Source organism: Chlorocebus sabaeus, chromosome 26 (assembly GCF_047675955.1).
Source record: "Chlorocebus sabaeus isolate Y175 chromosome 26, mChlSab1.0.hap1, whole genome shotgun sequence".
Taxonomy (NCBI): Eukaryota; Metazoa; Chordata; class Mammalia; order Primates; family Cercopithecidae; genus Chlorocebus; species Chlorocebus sabaeus.
In genome coordinates this window covers 40526303-40541380 of record NC_132929.1, presented here as the reverse complement: position 1 = coordinate 40541380, position 15078 = coordinate 40526303, and the positions used below count along the sequence as shown (strand labels likewise).

At 50.1% G+C, this 15078-nt stretch overlaps 1 protein-coding gene across 1 annotated transcript in view; it reads right to left on the bottom strand.

Annotated features, from left to right (window-relative positions):
- ANKDD1A (ankyrin repeat and death domain containing 1A) overlaps positions 1–14200 on the bottom strand; it is a 42155-nt gene extending 27955 nt beyond the window's left edge. Inside the window, exons 1-4 of the mRNA XM_008016271.3 lie at positions 13480–14200; positions 9483–9586; positions 7896–7994; positions 3251–3349 (exon numbers count right to left, since the gene is read on the bottom strand). Of these exons, the coding sequence (XP_008014462.3) occupies positions 3251–3349; positions 7896–7994; positions 9483–9586; positions 13480–13837 (660 nt within the window). The 5' untranslated portion in view covers positions 13838–14200. The remainder of the gene's footprint in view (positions 1–3250; positions 3350–7895; positions 7995–9482; positions 9587–13479) is intronic.
- Between the last annotated feature and the right edge of the window lie 878 nt (positions 14201–15078).

The following is a 15078-nucleotide window of genomic DNA, read 5'->3' as shown; positions in this document are numbered from 1 at the left end:
TATAAACTTTCAATGTGTGTATTTCTTTTTTTTTTTTTTTTTTTTGAGTCAGAGTCTTGCCCTGTCTCCCAGGCTAGAGTACAGTGGCACAATCTCGGCTCACTGCCTCCTGGGTTCAAGCAATTCTCCTGTCTCTGCTCCCGAGGAGCTGGGATTACAGGCACCCTCCAGCACGCCCGGTTAATTTTTGTATTTTTTGTAGATATGGGGTTTCGCCATGTTGCCTAGGCTGGTTTCGAACTCCTGAACTCAGGCAATCCGCCCACCTCGGCCTCCCAAAGTGCTGGGATTACAGGCGTGAGCCACCATGCCCGGCCCAATGTGTGTATTTCATGATGGTATCATGGACCCCTTGATATGAAGGGATGAGAAGGGCACTTCCCTCTTGTGTTCTTCCCAAATTCCATAGCCCTGGACTGATGATTTTCATGAGAAAAACATAAGACAAACCCAAATTGAAGGGCATTCCACAAAATACTTGACTACTACTCTCCAAAAGAGTTAAGGTCACGGAAAACAAGGAAAAACTAAGAAATCATCACAAGATTCGAAGAGACTAAGAAGACAAAATGACTAAAGCATTTAGAATATTAATGGAAAAACTGCTGAAATCTTATTATAGTCTGTAGTTTAGTAAAACTGTAACTATCACCAGTAGAGCTACGTAAACAGCAGGGAAAGGAGAAAGCTTCAGGGCAGAAGCAGGACTGGGCCTGTGGCATCTACAGGTGGGATGAATCCCTTTGGGGAAGACCTTGAACAAGAGATTGAAAGAAATAGTGGGGTCTATCATTTGCAAAGCTGGCTGCATCTATCCCTCCTGCCCTTGGAGGCACACCCCAGGATGGTGCCACTCTTCTCACCGAGAATCTACACTGGTCCTGCGACGGGCTTTTGAATGCAATGGAGGTGATACCACGTGGCTTTCCAGCCTTGGCCTCTAGAGCCCTTGCCAGTTCTGCTCTGGATCTTTTGCTGCCCTGAGGCAGACAGGTAAGGAAGTCTATGCTGGACTCCCTAAGGATCAGTGGCCACCTGGAGAAACTAGCCACACCATCCCAGACATTCCAAACCTTCCTGCAGAGGCTCCAGACATGTGAGCGAGACCCTCCAGGGCCAGCCAGCCCCCAGCCCACTCACCTGCTGACTGCAGCCTTGCAGGTGAGCCCAGGCAAAGCCACAGGAACTGCCCGCCAACCACAGAATTGTGGAAAATAATATATCATTACTTTCAGATTCATTACTTTTAAATTTTAGAGTGATTTGTTGCCAAAACCAGAAAATGAATATAGAGGGGATCTGCTTAACTAGAAGAGTCCATGACTCAGAACCTCACCCTCCACATACACCCAAGACCCTGCCTTCCTCATTCTAGAACATGGAGGCTCATTCACAACTCTGTTTATAGTATACTACATTAAGACAACACTGGATTCCCCAGGGCCACTGAGCCCTTCCAAGGCCAAGCCAGGCCAGGCCAGCAGGACCAGACAGCAGAACCCTGAGCTTGAACCTGGGTGTATTCACAGGGTACCCTCCTGCTGGCCCCTCCCTCCCACACTCTGGCTCAGATCTTGTGACCCACCACATAGGGACATGGTTCTCTGGGATGGATTTTCCAACCCAAATGCTTTCAGGCACTCCCACCACTGCCAACAGGATCCTAACAATGACATGAGACAGACCTCTTACATGCCACGACCCTTTTACATCTGGTGAAGCCTATAGACCCCTTCTCAGAATAACATTTACTTAAATGCAAAAAAAAAAAAAAAAATTATACAGGAAAAATATTTAATCAAATAAACAGGCTTACAATGGTGTATTCGTTTTCTATTGCTGCTATAACAAATTACCATCGCTTCATGGTGTAAAACAGCACAGATTTATTATTTTACAATACTGAAGTTCAGAAGTCTAAATTGGGTTGGCAATGCTGTGTTTCTTCTGGAAGCTCTTGGGGAAAACCCATTTCCTGTCCTTTTCCAGCTTCTAGAAGCTGACCAAATTCCTTGGCTAGTGGCTCGCATCATTCCACCCCTGCCTCCTTCATCACACCTCACACACATCGCATCACACCCAACAAATTCCTATTGGCGTGTTAGGTTCTGGGGGTTCAGAGGTTCTAGGAATTAGGATATGGACATCTTTGAAATGACATTATTCTGCCTACCATAAAAGGAAACCAATTATATTGAAATTAAGTTATCAAAATATTACAAACCAAGTTTTCAATCTAGTAACACATGTGCTTCCTTACTGACCCGTTAAACAACAAGATCTACTGAAGGGTCTAATCACTGCCATAATTTCAGTGTAATGATAAATGTAAGGAGTATTTTAAGATAACTGCAAAAACTTTCATGTGATATGAAAATAGCTACATTTTCTGTTAGTGACAAAGTCACAAGTACTAATATTACCTACATTCATCGATGAAAAAAATGCTAATTAGTCGGGCGTGGTGGCACGTGCCTAAAGTCCCAACTACTCTGGAGGCTGAGGCAGGAGAATTGCTTGAACCCAGGAGGCGGAGGTTGTAATAAGCTGAGATCGTGCCACTACACTCCAGCTTGGGTGACCGAGCAAGACTCCAGCTCACAAAAAAAAAAAGAAAGAAAGAAAAAAATGCTAAATTTTCAAGAAGTTAGCCAAAATAAATATGCACTTTTTTCCAATCCAAGTTCATAGGTCCTCTGAATTTTCTCCAAGAACCCATGTGAGAACTCCTGGCTGAGGGATTTGGCCCAGAAATGTTTGCATTTTCCTATGGGTGACTGACACCCTAAAAGGTGAGACAGCAGCAGAGGGATTCCAGGCACTCTCACTTGCTGAGGCCCTGCTCCCTCAAACCACAGTGCAGGCTGATAGAGTAACTCGCCCACCATACCACACTTGGTAAATGATGCTTTGCTCCTTTCACCCCACCACACTGAGCACAAGGGGTACAGGGCCTGGCAGGAGGGTGGAGGAGACCTCACCTCCTTCTCATTTAATTTTCCTAACTACCCTCTGAGGGAGTTACTTTGATTTCTCTCCTACAAACAAGGAGGCCAGTCAGAGGGCTGGGGACTGTCCCAACTCACTGAATAGTAAAGAGAGGTGGGGGAGATCAGAAGAAAGAGGGACAGGCAAAGGCAGGTGGGGGACTGGAGGGGCAAGTGGGGGTGGGGAGTAGAGGTGGGGGGAGACCTGTGCATCCAGGGCCAGGGGAGCTGAGGGGATAGAGGGTTACCAGCTGAAGCCTTACCTTGTTCTTACAGTGGATCTTGGCCCCCGAGTTTACCAGGATCTGGAGGATTCGTAAGTGGCCGAACCAGGCAGACAGGAGAAGCGCGTTCATCCCAAACTGGGGGAGAGGACATACAGGAGGTGAGAAGAATGTGGGAAGGCGTGGCCGTGCCAGCCAGGCCCTGTGCCTTATGATTAAACCATACAACCAGAAGGAACTATAAGTGCCACTCAGTCCAGAGAGCTCCAAGCTTTAGGAATTTTAAGATCAATTTTTTTTTTTTTAAAATAGAGGCTGATGTACTGTTGCAAACTTCTTAAATTTATTTTTTGCTAAATGAAACTTAAAAATAAAACAGCTGCCGGCCAGGCTCGGTGGCTCATGCCTGTTATCCCAGCACTTTGGGAGGCTGAGGCGGGAGGATCACATGAAGTCAGGAGTTCAAGACCAGCCTGGCCAACATGGTGGAACCCGTCTCTACCAAAAATACAAAAATTAGCTGGGCGTGGTGGTGGGCACTTGTAATCCCAGCTACTTGGGAGGTTGAGGCAGGAGAATCACTTGAACCCAGGAGGCGGAGGTTGCAGTGAGCTGAGATCCACCACTGCATTCCAGCCTGAGCGTCAGAGTGAGACTTCATCTCAAAACAAACAAACAAACAAACAAAATGGCTGCCATTTACTTTCATCATCATTTCATAAAGAAAGACCATTTTAGAAGAAAAAATTTGTAAGGAACCAATCTTAGAATATATTCTTGGCAAATAAAGCTTCATAACTGGGCATGGTGGTTCACGCCTGTAATCCCAACACTTTGAGATGAGGATCACTTGAGCCCAGGAGTTTGAAACCAGACTGGGCAAAATAGGGGGACCCCCATCTCTACAGACATTTTTTAAAAATAAGCCAGGCATGGAGGCACACTCCTGTGGTCCCAGCTACTCAGGAGGCTGAGGTGGGAGGATTGCTTGAGCCCAGGAGATAGAGGCTGCAATGAGCTGTGATCGCACCACTGCACTCCAGCCTTGGTGACAGAGCAAAACCCTGTCTCAAAAACCAACAAACAAACAAAGACAAAAAACAAATGTAGCTTCATAAAAAATACATTGTCCCTGTTTTCTGATTTGCTATGACTGGTGAAGACCTTTTCCTGGACTGGTGTTTAAGAATAGATTGTTTAAATCTCCCATAGAGGCTGGGCATGGTGGCTCATGCCTGTAACCTTAATATTTTGGGAGGGACCAAGGTGGGAGGATCGCTTGAGCCCAGGAGTTCAAGACCAGCCTGGGCAACATAGTGAGACCTGTCTCTACAAAAAAATTAATTAGCTGGGCATGGTGGTGTGTGTGCCTGTGGTCCCAGCTACCTGAGAGACTGAAGTGAGAGGATCATTTGAACCCGGGAGGCAAGGGTTATGGTGAGCCAAAATTGCACTGCTGCACTCCAGCCTGGACGACGGAGTGAGAGCCTGTCTCAAAAATAAATAAATAAATAAATATCCCATAGAATATCTTCAAAGCAGATAGCTTAAGTCTGCAGCACCACACCACCTCACGAGACATCCCTGCACAGTCAAACACTGGCTTCTATTAGAAATGCCTCCTCCAGGCAGAGCTTGCAGTGAGCGAAGATCACGCCACTGCACTCCAGCCTGGGTGACAGAGCAAGACTCCGTCTCCAAAAAAAAAAAAAAAATGAAAAAAGAAAAGGAAGAAATGCCTCCTCGAGCTCTGTTGAAATCTGCAATCCTGCAATTTCCATTCCACCAACTCTCTTGAGCAACTGAAAATATGTCTGTGCCTCCACTCAGGGCAGCCCCAGGCCTGTTTGCAGGGTGCTCTTCCTCCACATCTGCACGGTGCGTGCTCCAGGGTCCCCAGAGCCCCTTCAGTGACCTCCACTGCAGTAGGGTTCCACACTTCCCCCATCTCCCTGGAGTCTTTTCTTCTCTGTGAAGAGCAACCCCAGGCCTCCAAACTCAGCTCTGGGGATACATCAAGAGCCAGCCAGATCCTGGGAATGGTTTTTTGCAGTGCCTCCTTGGGTGTGGCTCCACCAGGAGCCTTTGGAGGGGTACCAAGAAAAGGGGTCTTAGCGGCTGGCACCAGAATTCCTCTTAGGGAGGGAACTGTGTTTAGGTAAAAGCCTTTTCCTCAACAAAGGGTTGAGGAAAAAGATGAAACTCAGAGGGAACTCACTGATCAGCAGTGAGCAGGCTCCCGAGCATCCAAAGAGAGTTGCTCTGCTCTGCTTTAGAAACAGGTGGGAATTTGGAAGCAGGAAGGGGGCGGTGCAGACAAGGACAGCACTGGAGAGAGGGAGGGGAGCAGAGGCTGGGCCCAAGGCAAGGAAAGAACCAAGGGCCTTTAAAGAACAGAATGTCAAAGAGGGGGTTTTAGGATTTTTACATTGTTTTTGTGTGTGATATAGGTCCCCTCTATATCCCAGTTTGGAAAGCCATCCCACACTACAAGCCTTCTGTGAATGGAGTCCCAGGGAGAGGCACCATGTTTGGGATGAAGCCAGGGTGGAATCAAAGGACTATTTGCAAAATTTCAAGAGGATGCCAAAAGTTGACCAAAAGTAGGAGACAGCAAGGACCACAAGCATTTAAATTCTTCCTCCTGAAATCCTAGGGAAGGTGTTGGACCCAGCAAAGAGCCTCAAATGAAGGTCTATCATCCAAGATTGGGGCATATTTTTTAAAATTAAAAAAAAAAAAAACAAATGAGGGTCTACATCTGGCCTTAACTAGAGCTGAAGAGGCCAGGAGACCCGGCACTGGCTCAGAGCTCAGCGCCTGGTAGAATATCAGCAACTGTGGGCTGGCTGCAGGAGGGAGGAAAAAGAACAAGCACCGGCAGAGTCCAGAGGAAGAAGTCCACAAGCGCTCAGGAATAAAAAGGGTAAAGGCTCAGGACTGGGGGAGGGAGAGCCATGGGAGCCAAAGCCTCCTGACAGTGAGGACCCCCGGGATATGTCACAGTCCTAAACCAGCTTTCCCCACATACATAGTTCCTAGGAACTATCCAAGCCAGAGTCCTGTGGCATATCACTAGAGATCTTCCTCCAGCAACAGGATCTCCTTTCTCCAGTATCTCCTGAACCCCATTACTACAGCAGGCAAGCCCACCATGCTGTCTTATTTTTCAAAATGTTACGTATTGCCATTTGCAAAAGAAACAGAGAGGTTTTTGTTTGTTTGTTTGTTTGTGACGGAGTCTCACTCTGTCACCCAGGTTGGAGTGCAGTGCTGTAATCTAGGTTTACAGCAACCTCCGTCTCCCAGGTTCAAGCGATTCTCCTGCCTCAGCCTCTCCAGTAGCTGGGATCACAGGAGTGCACCACCACACCTGGCTAATTTTTGTATTTTTAGGAGAGACGGGGTTTCACCATGTTGGCCAGGCTGGTCTGGAACTTCTGATCTCAGGTGATCCTCCTGCGTCAGCCTTCCAAACTGCTGGGATTACTGGTGTGAGCCACCGCGCCCAGCCAACCGGGGGGATTTCTAAAAGGGCCCCCTCTTACTGTTCTCCCTCATAGCTTCTTTTTTCACTAAACCCTTGAAGGAACAAGTGACAGCATAGTGGTGATAGTGGGGGTCTTTGTGGGTAGAAAGAGTTGATGCAAGAGCCTCTAGTGTTTCACCAGGGAGCTCAGACTAAGGATCCTAGACGTTCTGCTCCTAAAGGCATCCCTAAATGAGGCCTAAGCAGGTACAGGGAAGAGACAGGATTGGGGAATGGGGAGGTAAGGGTTGCTGCCTCACTTCAACCCCAACTAGTAATCAACCCCCACACAGCAGGGCCTGGGAGCAGAGAGAAGCCGGAACAAAGAAAATTGTTTTCACGGACAACTAAGTCGCTGCAGGGAAGTTTATGGTTTTATTTTTTATTTTAAAATTTTTACCTATTTATTTATTTAGACACCAGCTCATAAGACTGGCTAATTTTTGTATTTTTTGGTAGAGACGGAGTTTCGCCATGTTGCCCAGGCTCGTCTCAAACTCCTGGGCTCAAGTGATCTACCCGCTTGGCCTCCCAAAGTACCGAGATTACAGGCATGAGTCATCGCGCCCAGGCACTTTTTAAAATTTAAATGTAGACAAAGCCATAAGAGTATCCCTTTCAAATGTCATTATTAGATTCAGCCTTTTTCCCAAACCTGTAGAGATAATTTTACAGACCCCGTAACTCATCAGTGCTCTCTCTCCGCAACACACTGCCTGCCAATTGTTTAACTAAGACTGTTAGTCTTTATCCAAGACTTTGATTGAAGCAGAGCCCTGTGGCATATCATGAGAGACCTTCCTCCTGGTGCTTTTGCTAATCAGGCCTCTATCAATCCACCCAGTTATCTGTTCTACAGCCCTCTCCCTGTTCACATGCTTTCATGAGGGACTGAAAAGGCTCTCTGAGAACTGAAAGACCCTTGAAAGTGGAGAGCTCTTCATTACTGTATAGGAGGAACATGGAACCAGTGCAGTGTCCCTGGCACCTGAAGCCTTTGACTCCCTGCCACTCTGCACCTGAATGTCTGCATATTAGCAGCAATCTCAGCAACCGGCTCATAGACCCAGAGAGATCTCCAGTGCCCCCCAGCACCCTGAGACAGACAGACAGACAGACACGCACACACAGATGTGCCTCTGTGAGGGCCCCTACCGCATCCTCCTCGTCCACAGCAGCCTCGTGCTCCAGAAGCAGACGCACAGCCTGCTCGTGCCCTGCACCTGCAGCCCAGTGCAGGGCCACCCTGCCCACCTGCCCGGAGGGAGATGACACTTGTCAGGTGCTGCTGCCACCTGGCTGCCTGGACCACCTCCCACACCCTCCGCCAGGACAGCTGGTCTGCAGGCTGAAAGGGTCTTTGCTGGCTCTGGTCCCCTCCGTTCTATCACATGCTCCTCTCCTGCATGGCGACCAAAGCCAACATAGTAAAATGGCTGGACCCATCTGTCCCCATCTAAAACTCGTTAGTTTCTCATGGCTCTCAGAATAAACTCCTGACCCTGGAGAGGATGAGGCGCTGCATGGTCTGGCGCTGCCCACCCTTGCTTCTCAGAAATGCCAAGCAGCTTCCCACCTCTAGGCCTTTTCCTGCTGTTGTCCCTGCTGGAAAGCCCATGTGGCCAAGGATTATCCTCCAAGTCCCTGAGAGGCACTGGAGTCCCTGGGTTCTGTCCCCTTCCTTCTCTCAGAATGGGGCTGAAGGGGTCTGATGCACCATCTCATTCTCAGACCACCCTGGCAGTTCAAAATGCCATCCAAGCAGGCCTGGGGGAAGCTGGCCTGTGGCCCCTGTGCCCACTTCTCCCCTCTGTAGTTTTCAGCTTATGAGGGGACAACGAAAGGAAGCACTAGTTTTCTGCGTGGTCTCAGGCAAGCCACATCCCCTCTCCGGAGCCCAGCTGTTCCTTCCTTCCTCAGGGTTTCTGCCCATACTGTTCTCTCTGCCTAGAATACTGTCCTTCACCTGGCTCCTCAAAAATGCCACTTCCGGGAGGGTGAGGTGGCCCACGCCTGTAATCCCAGCACTTTGGGAGGCTGAGGTGGGAGGATAGCTTGAGTCCAGGAGTTTGAGACCAGCCTGGGCAACATAGCAAGACCCCTATCTCTAGAAAAAATACAAAATTAGCCTGGCATGGTGGTGCGTGCCTGTAGTCTCAGCTACTCAGGAGGCTGAGGTGGGAGGATCAACTGAGCCCAGGAAGGTCAAGGCTGCAGTGAGCTGTGATTGTTCCACTGCACTCCAGCCTGGGTGATGTGAGGTCCTGTCTCAAAGAAAAAAATTAAAAAAGCCACCTCCTTGGGAGGCTTTTCCCGACCCTTCTGCACACGCTGTTACGACAACTTATCACAGAGAGAATGAATTGTTTGTGGGATGCTTTGTGTAATGTCTGTCCTCTTCTTTTGCCCATCTCCCAGCTTCTGGCTGCTGACCTTTGACCCTAGCCCTCCTGGCTCTAACTTCTCAGATGGGTCCCAGAAGTCAAGAGTTTGACCTCTGGAATTGCCAAGCCTGGCTTGGAATCCTGACCCTGACCTTGGGTGGGGGTCCAACCACTCTAAGCCTTAGATTCCTTAGATTCCTCGAGACAATGCAGGCCATGAGGACAGAGCCTGAGCCTCCCTCCAAGTTAACACATGCAAATGCACCTGCCTGTAGCTCAGATGAACTGTTGCCCCTGTGTACTGGCATTATCATGACACTATCCCAGGTGCCCCGATTCAGAGAAGCCCATTACGCACGTGGTTTCTGGCCCTGGTGTTAACCCTCCTCCCAATCAGCTCCTGCATCCTGCTGACGTTGTTCTGGCGGGCGGCCTCGTGGAGCTGCCTCTCCAGAGGAAGCACTATGGGGAGAAAATGGGGTGCAGGATGAGGGGGAGGATCCCCCACACTGCAGACACCAGAGGTAAACAGCCTGTTCCCACTCCTGGACATTGCTGGGGCAGGGGTCTTTCAGCTAGGAATGGGGGCAGAGCTGCACAGCCCTCTTCCCTCTCAAGGTCAGGGTCCTCCCTAGACAGGCTGCTCTTCTTCATTAACTCATCCCACAGCCACGCAACCAGGACGTGGTGAAACCCTGAAGACGGAAGAGCAGGGCAAAGCCATTTGCAGCAGCCTAAATGTGTGCCCCATTATCCAAGTTTCATGTACCCTCCCAAGAGCTGCTCTTGGGGAAGGAAATGAAATTAACTCCCTCTGGAGTCAGTAACCACCTTTTCAGTCTAGTGTAGAAAACAGCCAGGATTTACTGAGCCACCTATTTCGTGCCAGCGCCGGGTGAGGCCAGAAGCACGTTTACCCCACTCCTGTACCTTCCATCTCCTTGCTCCTCCACCCTTTCTTCCAACCCCTCTGTTGCCCAGACTGGAGTGCAGTGGCATGATCTTGTCTCACTGCAACCTCCGCCTCCCAGGTTCAAGCGATTCTCCCTCCTCAGCCTCCTCAGTAGCTGGGATTACAAGTGTGTGCTACCACACCTGGTTAATTTTTGTGTATTTGGTAGAGACAGGGTTTCACCAGGTTGGCTGGGCTGGTCCCCAACTCCTGACCTCAAGTGATCAGCCTGCCTCGGCCTCCCAAAGTGCTGGGATTACGGGTGTGAGCCACAGTGCCCAGCCTCTTCCAACCCCTCTTGCCCAAATCCTAACCAGCTTTCACCTGCCCACACTGAGGCCAACTCGATTTTCCTTCTCTGTGGTCTCTCTCTTCTCTCTGCTCCTCTCACCCTCATCGCTGCACCTTTAGCACAGAGTCTCAGATTAAAGGGAACCTCAGAGCTCCCCCTGCCCACCCCTGTCACACACAGCTGTGGGCTCAGGGTCAGACTGCAAGTTAGCGTCTGAGCCAGGAGGACCCAGGGCCAGATGATCCCTACCGGAGCCCCTTGCTGCCGTCATCCTGACAGCTCTTAATTGTGAGGATGTCTAGTCTCCAAGCATTTTGGAGGCCCTGGCCACACTTGACCCTTCCTGATCCACCCACAGCTCACAGCAGTCCCAAAGGTGGGCACAGTAGGAACCCACAAAACTCTGCTTCTGAGCCAGGCATGGTGGCTCATGCATGCAATCCCAGCAGTTTGGGAGGTCAAGGCAGGAGGATGGCTTGAAGCCAGGAGTTCGAGACCAGCCTGGGCTACAAAGCAAAACCCCCATCTCTACAAAAAAGTTTTTTAAAAAATTAGCCAGGTGTGGTGGCACATGCCTGTAGTCCCAGCTACTCAGGAGGCTAAGGCAAGAAGATTGCTTGAAAAATAAAAAATAAAAAATAAAAAAAATAAAAAAAAAAAAGAAGATTGCTTGAGCCCGGGAGTTTGAGGCTGCCAATGAACTATAATTGCACCTCTGCACTCCAGCCTGGGCAACAGAGTGAGACCTGTCTCTAAAAAGAAAACACAAACAGGCCGGGCGTGGTGGCTCACACCTGTAATCCCAGCTCTTTGGGAGGCTGAGGTGGATGGATCACGAGGTCAGCAGATCAAGACCATCCTTGCCAACACGGTGAAACCCGATCTCTACTAAAAACACAAAAATTAGTTGGGCATGGTGGTGCACCTGTAGTCCCAGCTACTCAGGAGGCTGAGGCAGGAGAATTGCTTCAACCCGGGAGGCAGAGGTTGCAGTGAGCTGAGATCACACCACTGCACTCCAGCCTGGGCGACACAGTGAGACTCTGTCTCAAAAAAAAAACAAAAAAGAAAAAAGAAAACAGAAACAAAAAAAAATATCTGCTTGTATGAGTGATACCAACAATCCCCATACGAATAGATGCCTGTCCCCTCTCCCAAAGTGCTCACACATACTAACACAGACAAACATTTGCTGGCCCTTTGCATAGTCACTGCAGGGCAAGTGACCCCACAGCTTTAATGTTTGGTCCAGTATGAATGTCTGAACCCAGCCCCTTTGTGTATCCAGGGACAGGTGATGAGTGTCTTGGTAGGGAAGGCTAAGATTCACTGAGGTGAGAGACAGGCCTGCCATTCAGTTTGCTTTTCTAGATAAATTCCACACAGACTTCTCCAGATGTGAAAGAGGATCTTGAGCTTTCTGGGGCCTCATGGATACAACCTGTGGACCTCAGAGTTGCAACCCCGGGAGGCAATCACACAGTCCTGGGTTCAACTCTGGGTGAACCACTTCCTAGCTGCGTTAGGCAGTTTCCTCATCTGCAAAACGGGAGCATGAGCTTCCTTACAAGGTTAATATAATGATTAGAATCGAGATATGAAAGCCCCCTGGCACAGTATCTGGCACATAATGACCATACCACCACCACCATCACCATCACCACTATTATTCCTCCAAGGCGAAGGGTCAAATTCTGGTAGCCAAAGAGAGCTGTCTCTTCAGGTGTGAGCTTACAGCGGCCTGGGTTCTTGCCCTGCCACTTTCTAGCAGCAGCATCCTGGGCTAGCCACATCCCCCTTGTAGGTCTGTTTCTTCCATTGTAAAATTGGGGGAGGGTGAAGAAAGAGATCCGTATAGGTCCCTTCCTGACTGGCGCCCTGTGTCTTATCTGCAGCTTAGGGCGATTGGCCTGGTTTGGCAAACAGCCAGGAGTCCCAGAGGGAAGCCAGCAGACACCACCTAGAGCCAGGCCACAGAAGGTTAAGTTAGAATGAAATCAAGTTCCGTCTCATCTCTTCCATCCACCTCCCACATCCAATACCCACTGAGCTGTCTGAGCCTTTGCCTATGCTGGGTCCTCTGCCCAGAATTCTCTGCCACACACACCAATGCTCCATGGCTACACATTCTTCGCAGGCCCCCTCAAGTGATCCTCCACCCCAGACACAATCATGTACCTACTCTGAAATAATTAGCATCTTGATTGAGCATTCCCATCCCCAACACATTCCTCAGCTGAGTAGATGCAGTGTGCCAGCATTTTGGACACTATAGGTCTCAAAGGAATCCAGTGAGCTGCACTATGCGCATTTGAGGGAGAGCCCCCGGGGCAGCTGTCAGGCAGCTGTCGGCGATTCAGCTGTCGGGGTTCAGCCAGGGCTGCAGGATCAAGGACTCACAGTGCAGACACCGACACAATCCTTCTCTCCCCTCTCCCAGACAGTGCAGCCAAAGCTGCCCCAGGCCAGCTGATGCCCACACAGACGCTGCTGCCCGGCCTAGAGGCCCTGGCACTGGGCGCACTTCCTGAGGGAGGCTTAGAGTTGCCCCTATCCCACCTGTGGCCAGTCAGGCTCCTCCCCTCTGACTGCGTGCCCCATCCGATGCGGTCTCCACTCGCTATCCAGCCCCAGCATTCCGGGGAGCTGGGGCTTTCAGCACTTCTACCACCCAATGGCTGCGTGACCTTGAACAACTCATTTGAACACCCTGTGCCTCAGTTTGTCATCTGCAAAATGAAGATAACGTAATGTCCTACCCAAATGGCCGAAGCGAAGATCAAATGACGTGCCTCTCCTGGGTGAAGGCCTGGCACACAAAGTACAGCATGCAGTCAAGGATCACTATTACCCTTATTATTTGTAGCTAACCTCTCAACCGCTGCTCCCCGCTCACCTGGCGGGTGGCGCCCCCGTGTCCCAGACGCACGGGCAAGGTCCCCTTGGCCCGCTGCGCGGACCGGTAACCATTCCGCTCGGAGCCACACAGACACCCAAGTCAGAGGTGGCCGTTTGGAGGGCAACAACGTCACCCCTGACACTCCCCAAACGGATGCGGGGGTCCTCTCGGCCTCGACCCCCCACCCCCGTCCTCCAGCCAGGCTAACTCACGGCCGTCGGTCTCCCACGCCAGCTCCTCCTGCATCCCGCCGTTCCGCAGCCCCTGCGCGCGCTGGCGCCCGGGTGCGAGGTGCGCGTCCGCTGGGGCTGGGCCCGGAGAGCCGAGAGGAGGGGGCGGTCGCTCCGCCAGATCCCACGCCCCGCCTTCTAGGAACGCTGATGCAGCGGCCACCCCAGTCCTGGACCAGGATGCAGGTCCCTCCTCCTGCTCCCTTAACCTGCCCACTGCTCCGCGCCCGAAGCCGGCGGGTCGGGGCCACGCCGAGTTCCGCAGGTGCCCCTGACCCAGTCTCCTCCCCAGGAGTTCGCCCAGCCTCCCCAGCCCTGAAGATAGATGCGCACAAGGCATCTAGCAGGCTCACCCTCCTCGCGCCTCTCAGGACTCGGGGCGGAGGGATGAGCCTTGGGCCCGCCGCCTCAGGCGCAGAAAGTCAAACCTCAGGATGTGAGCTGGCGTTTAAGGAACCACAACCTCAGCAGCTCTGCAAGCATATGAAGAGATTTTTCAGTGTTCAGAAAGATGACAATGAGATTATCACTTACACCCATTAAGACTGGCAAAAATTAGAAAGCTGAATAATGCCAAATGTCGGTGGAGAATATGGAGCTGTCGAGCTGGTGTGAGTAGCCTGTGGCTGTCAATCTGGAAAACAGTCTGGCAGTAATGAGGGAAATTATGGGAGAACCCTAAAATCCAGCTCCTTGATATAGATCTCTGAAATTCTCTTGCAGGCCCATAAAGGGACACGTAGGAGGATGTTGGTTGCTGTGTTGCTATGGTTGCTAGGAGTTGGAGACAATCTAAGCGCCCTTTCTTGTGAGAGCGGATGGATAAAATGTGACGCTGTGCAGCACTCAAAGCAAGGGACCCCGTGTATTCGTGGCAACATGGATTTAAACACCTAGTGCTAGGCAGAAAAAGTAAATAACCAAACCAAATAGGACCTATACGACAATATCAATAAAAATATTACAAATGCATTTACATCAAACAACACAGACTTGCAAAGACACATAGAAACAAAAAGATACCCATTAAATACACCAGAATGGGTTGCACTTCAGACCCTTGGGGGATGTCCATGTCCTTTTTGCCTTAAAGGCATTTACAGCTTCTTTGAATTTAGGGATAATGGGGTCTCAGGCATCTTTATCCCAAGGCAAGAAGCCAGAAAAGCCATGATAGGTGTAGTTACTACTTTGGGGATCAAAGGAGGAAGAGCATCTTTCAGTCATTAGTCCTTAAGATATCGTTCAGGAAGACTTCCTAAAGAAGGAAGTATTTGGAATGGCCTTTGAAAAATAACATAATGATAACAGCTAGCAATTAATGAGCCCTGAGCCAACCCCTCAAAACGGTCTCAAAATAACAATTCCAACATAATAATCAAATATATGATTCCTTTTTTTTTTTTTTTCCTGAGACAGTCTCAGTCTTTCTTCTAGGCTGGAGTGCAGTGGCATGATCTCGGCTCACTGCAACCTCCGCCTCCTGGGTTCAAGCAGTTCTTCTGCCTCAGCCTTCCCAGTAGCGGGGATTACAGGCGCTCGCCCCCACACCTGGCTAATTTTGTATTTTTAGTAGAGATG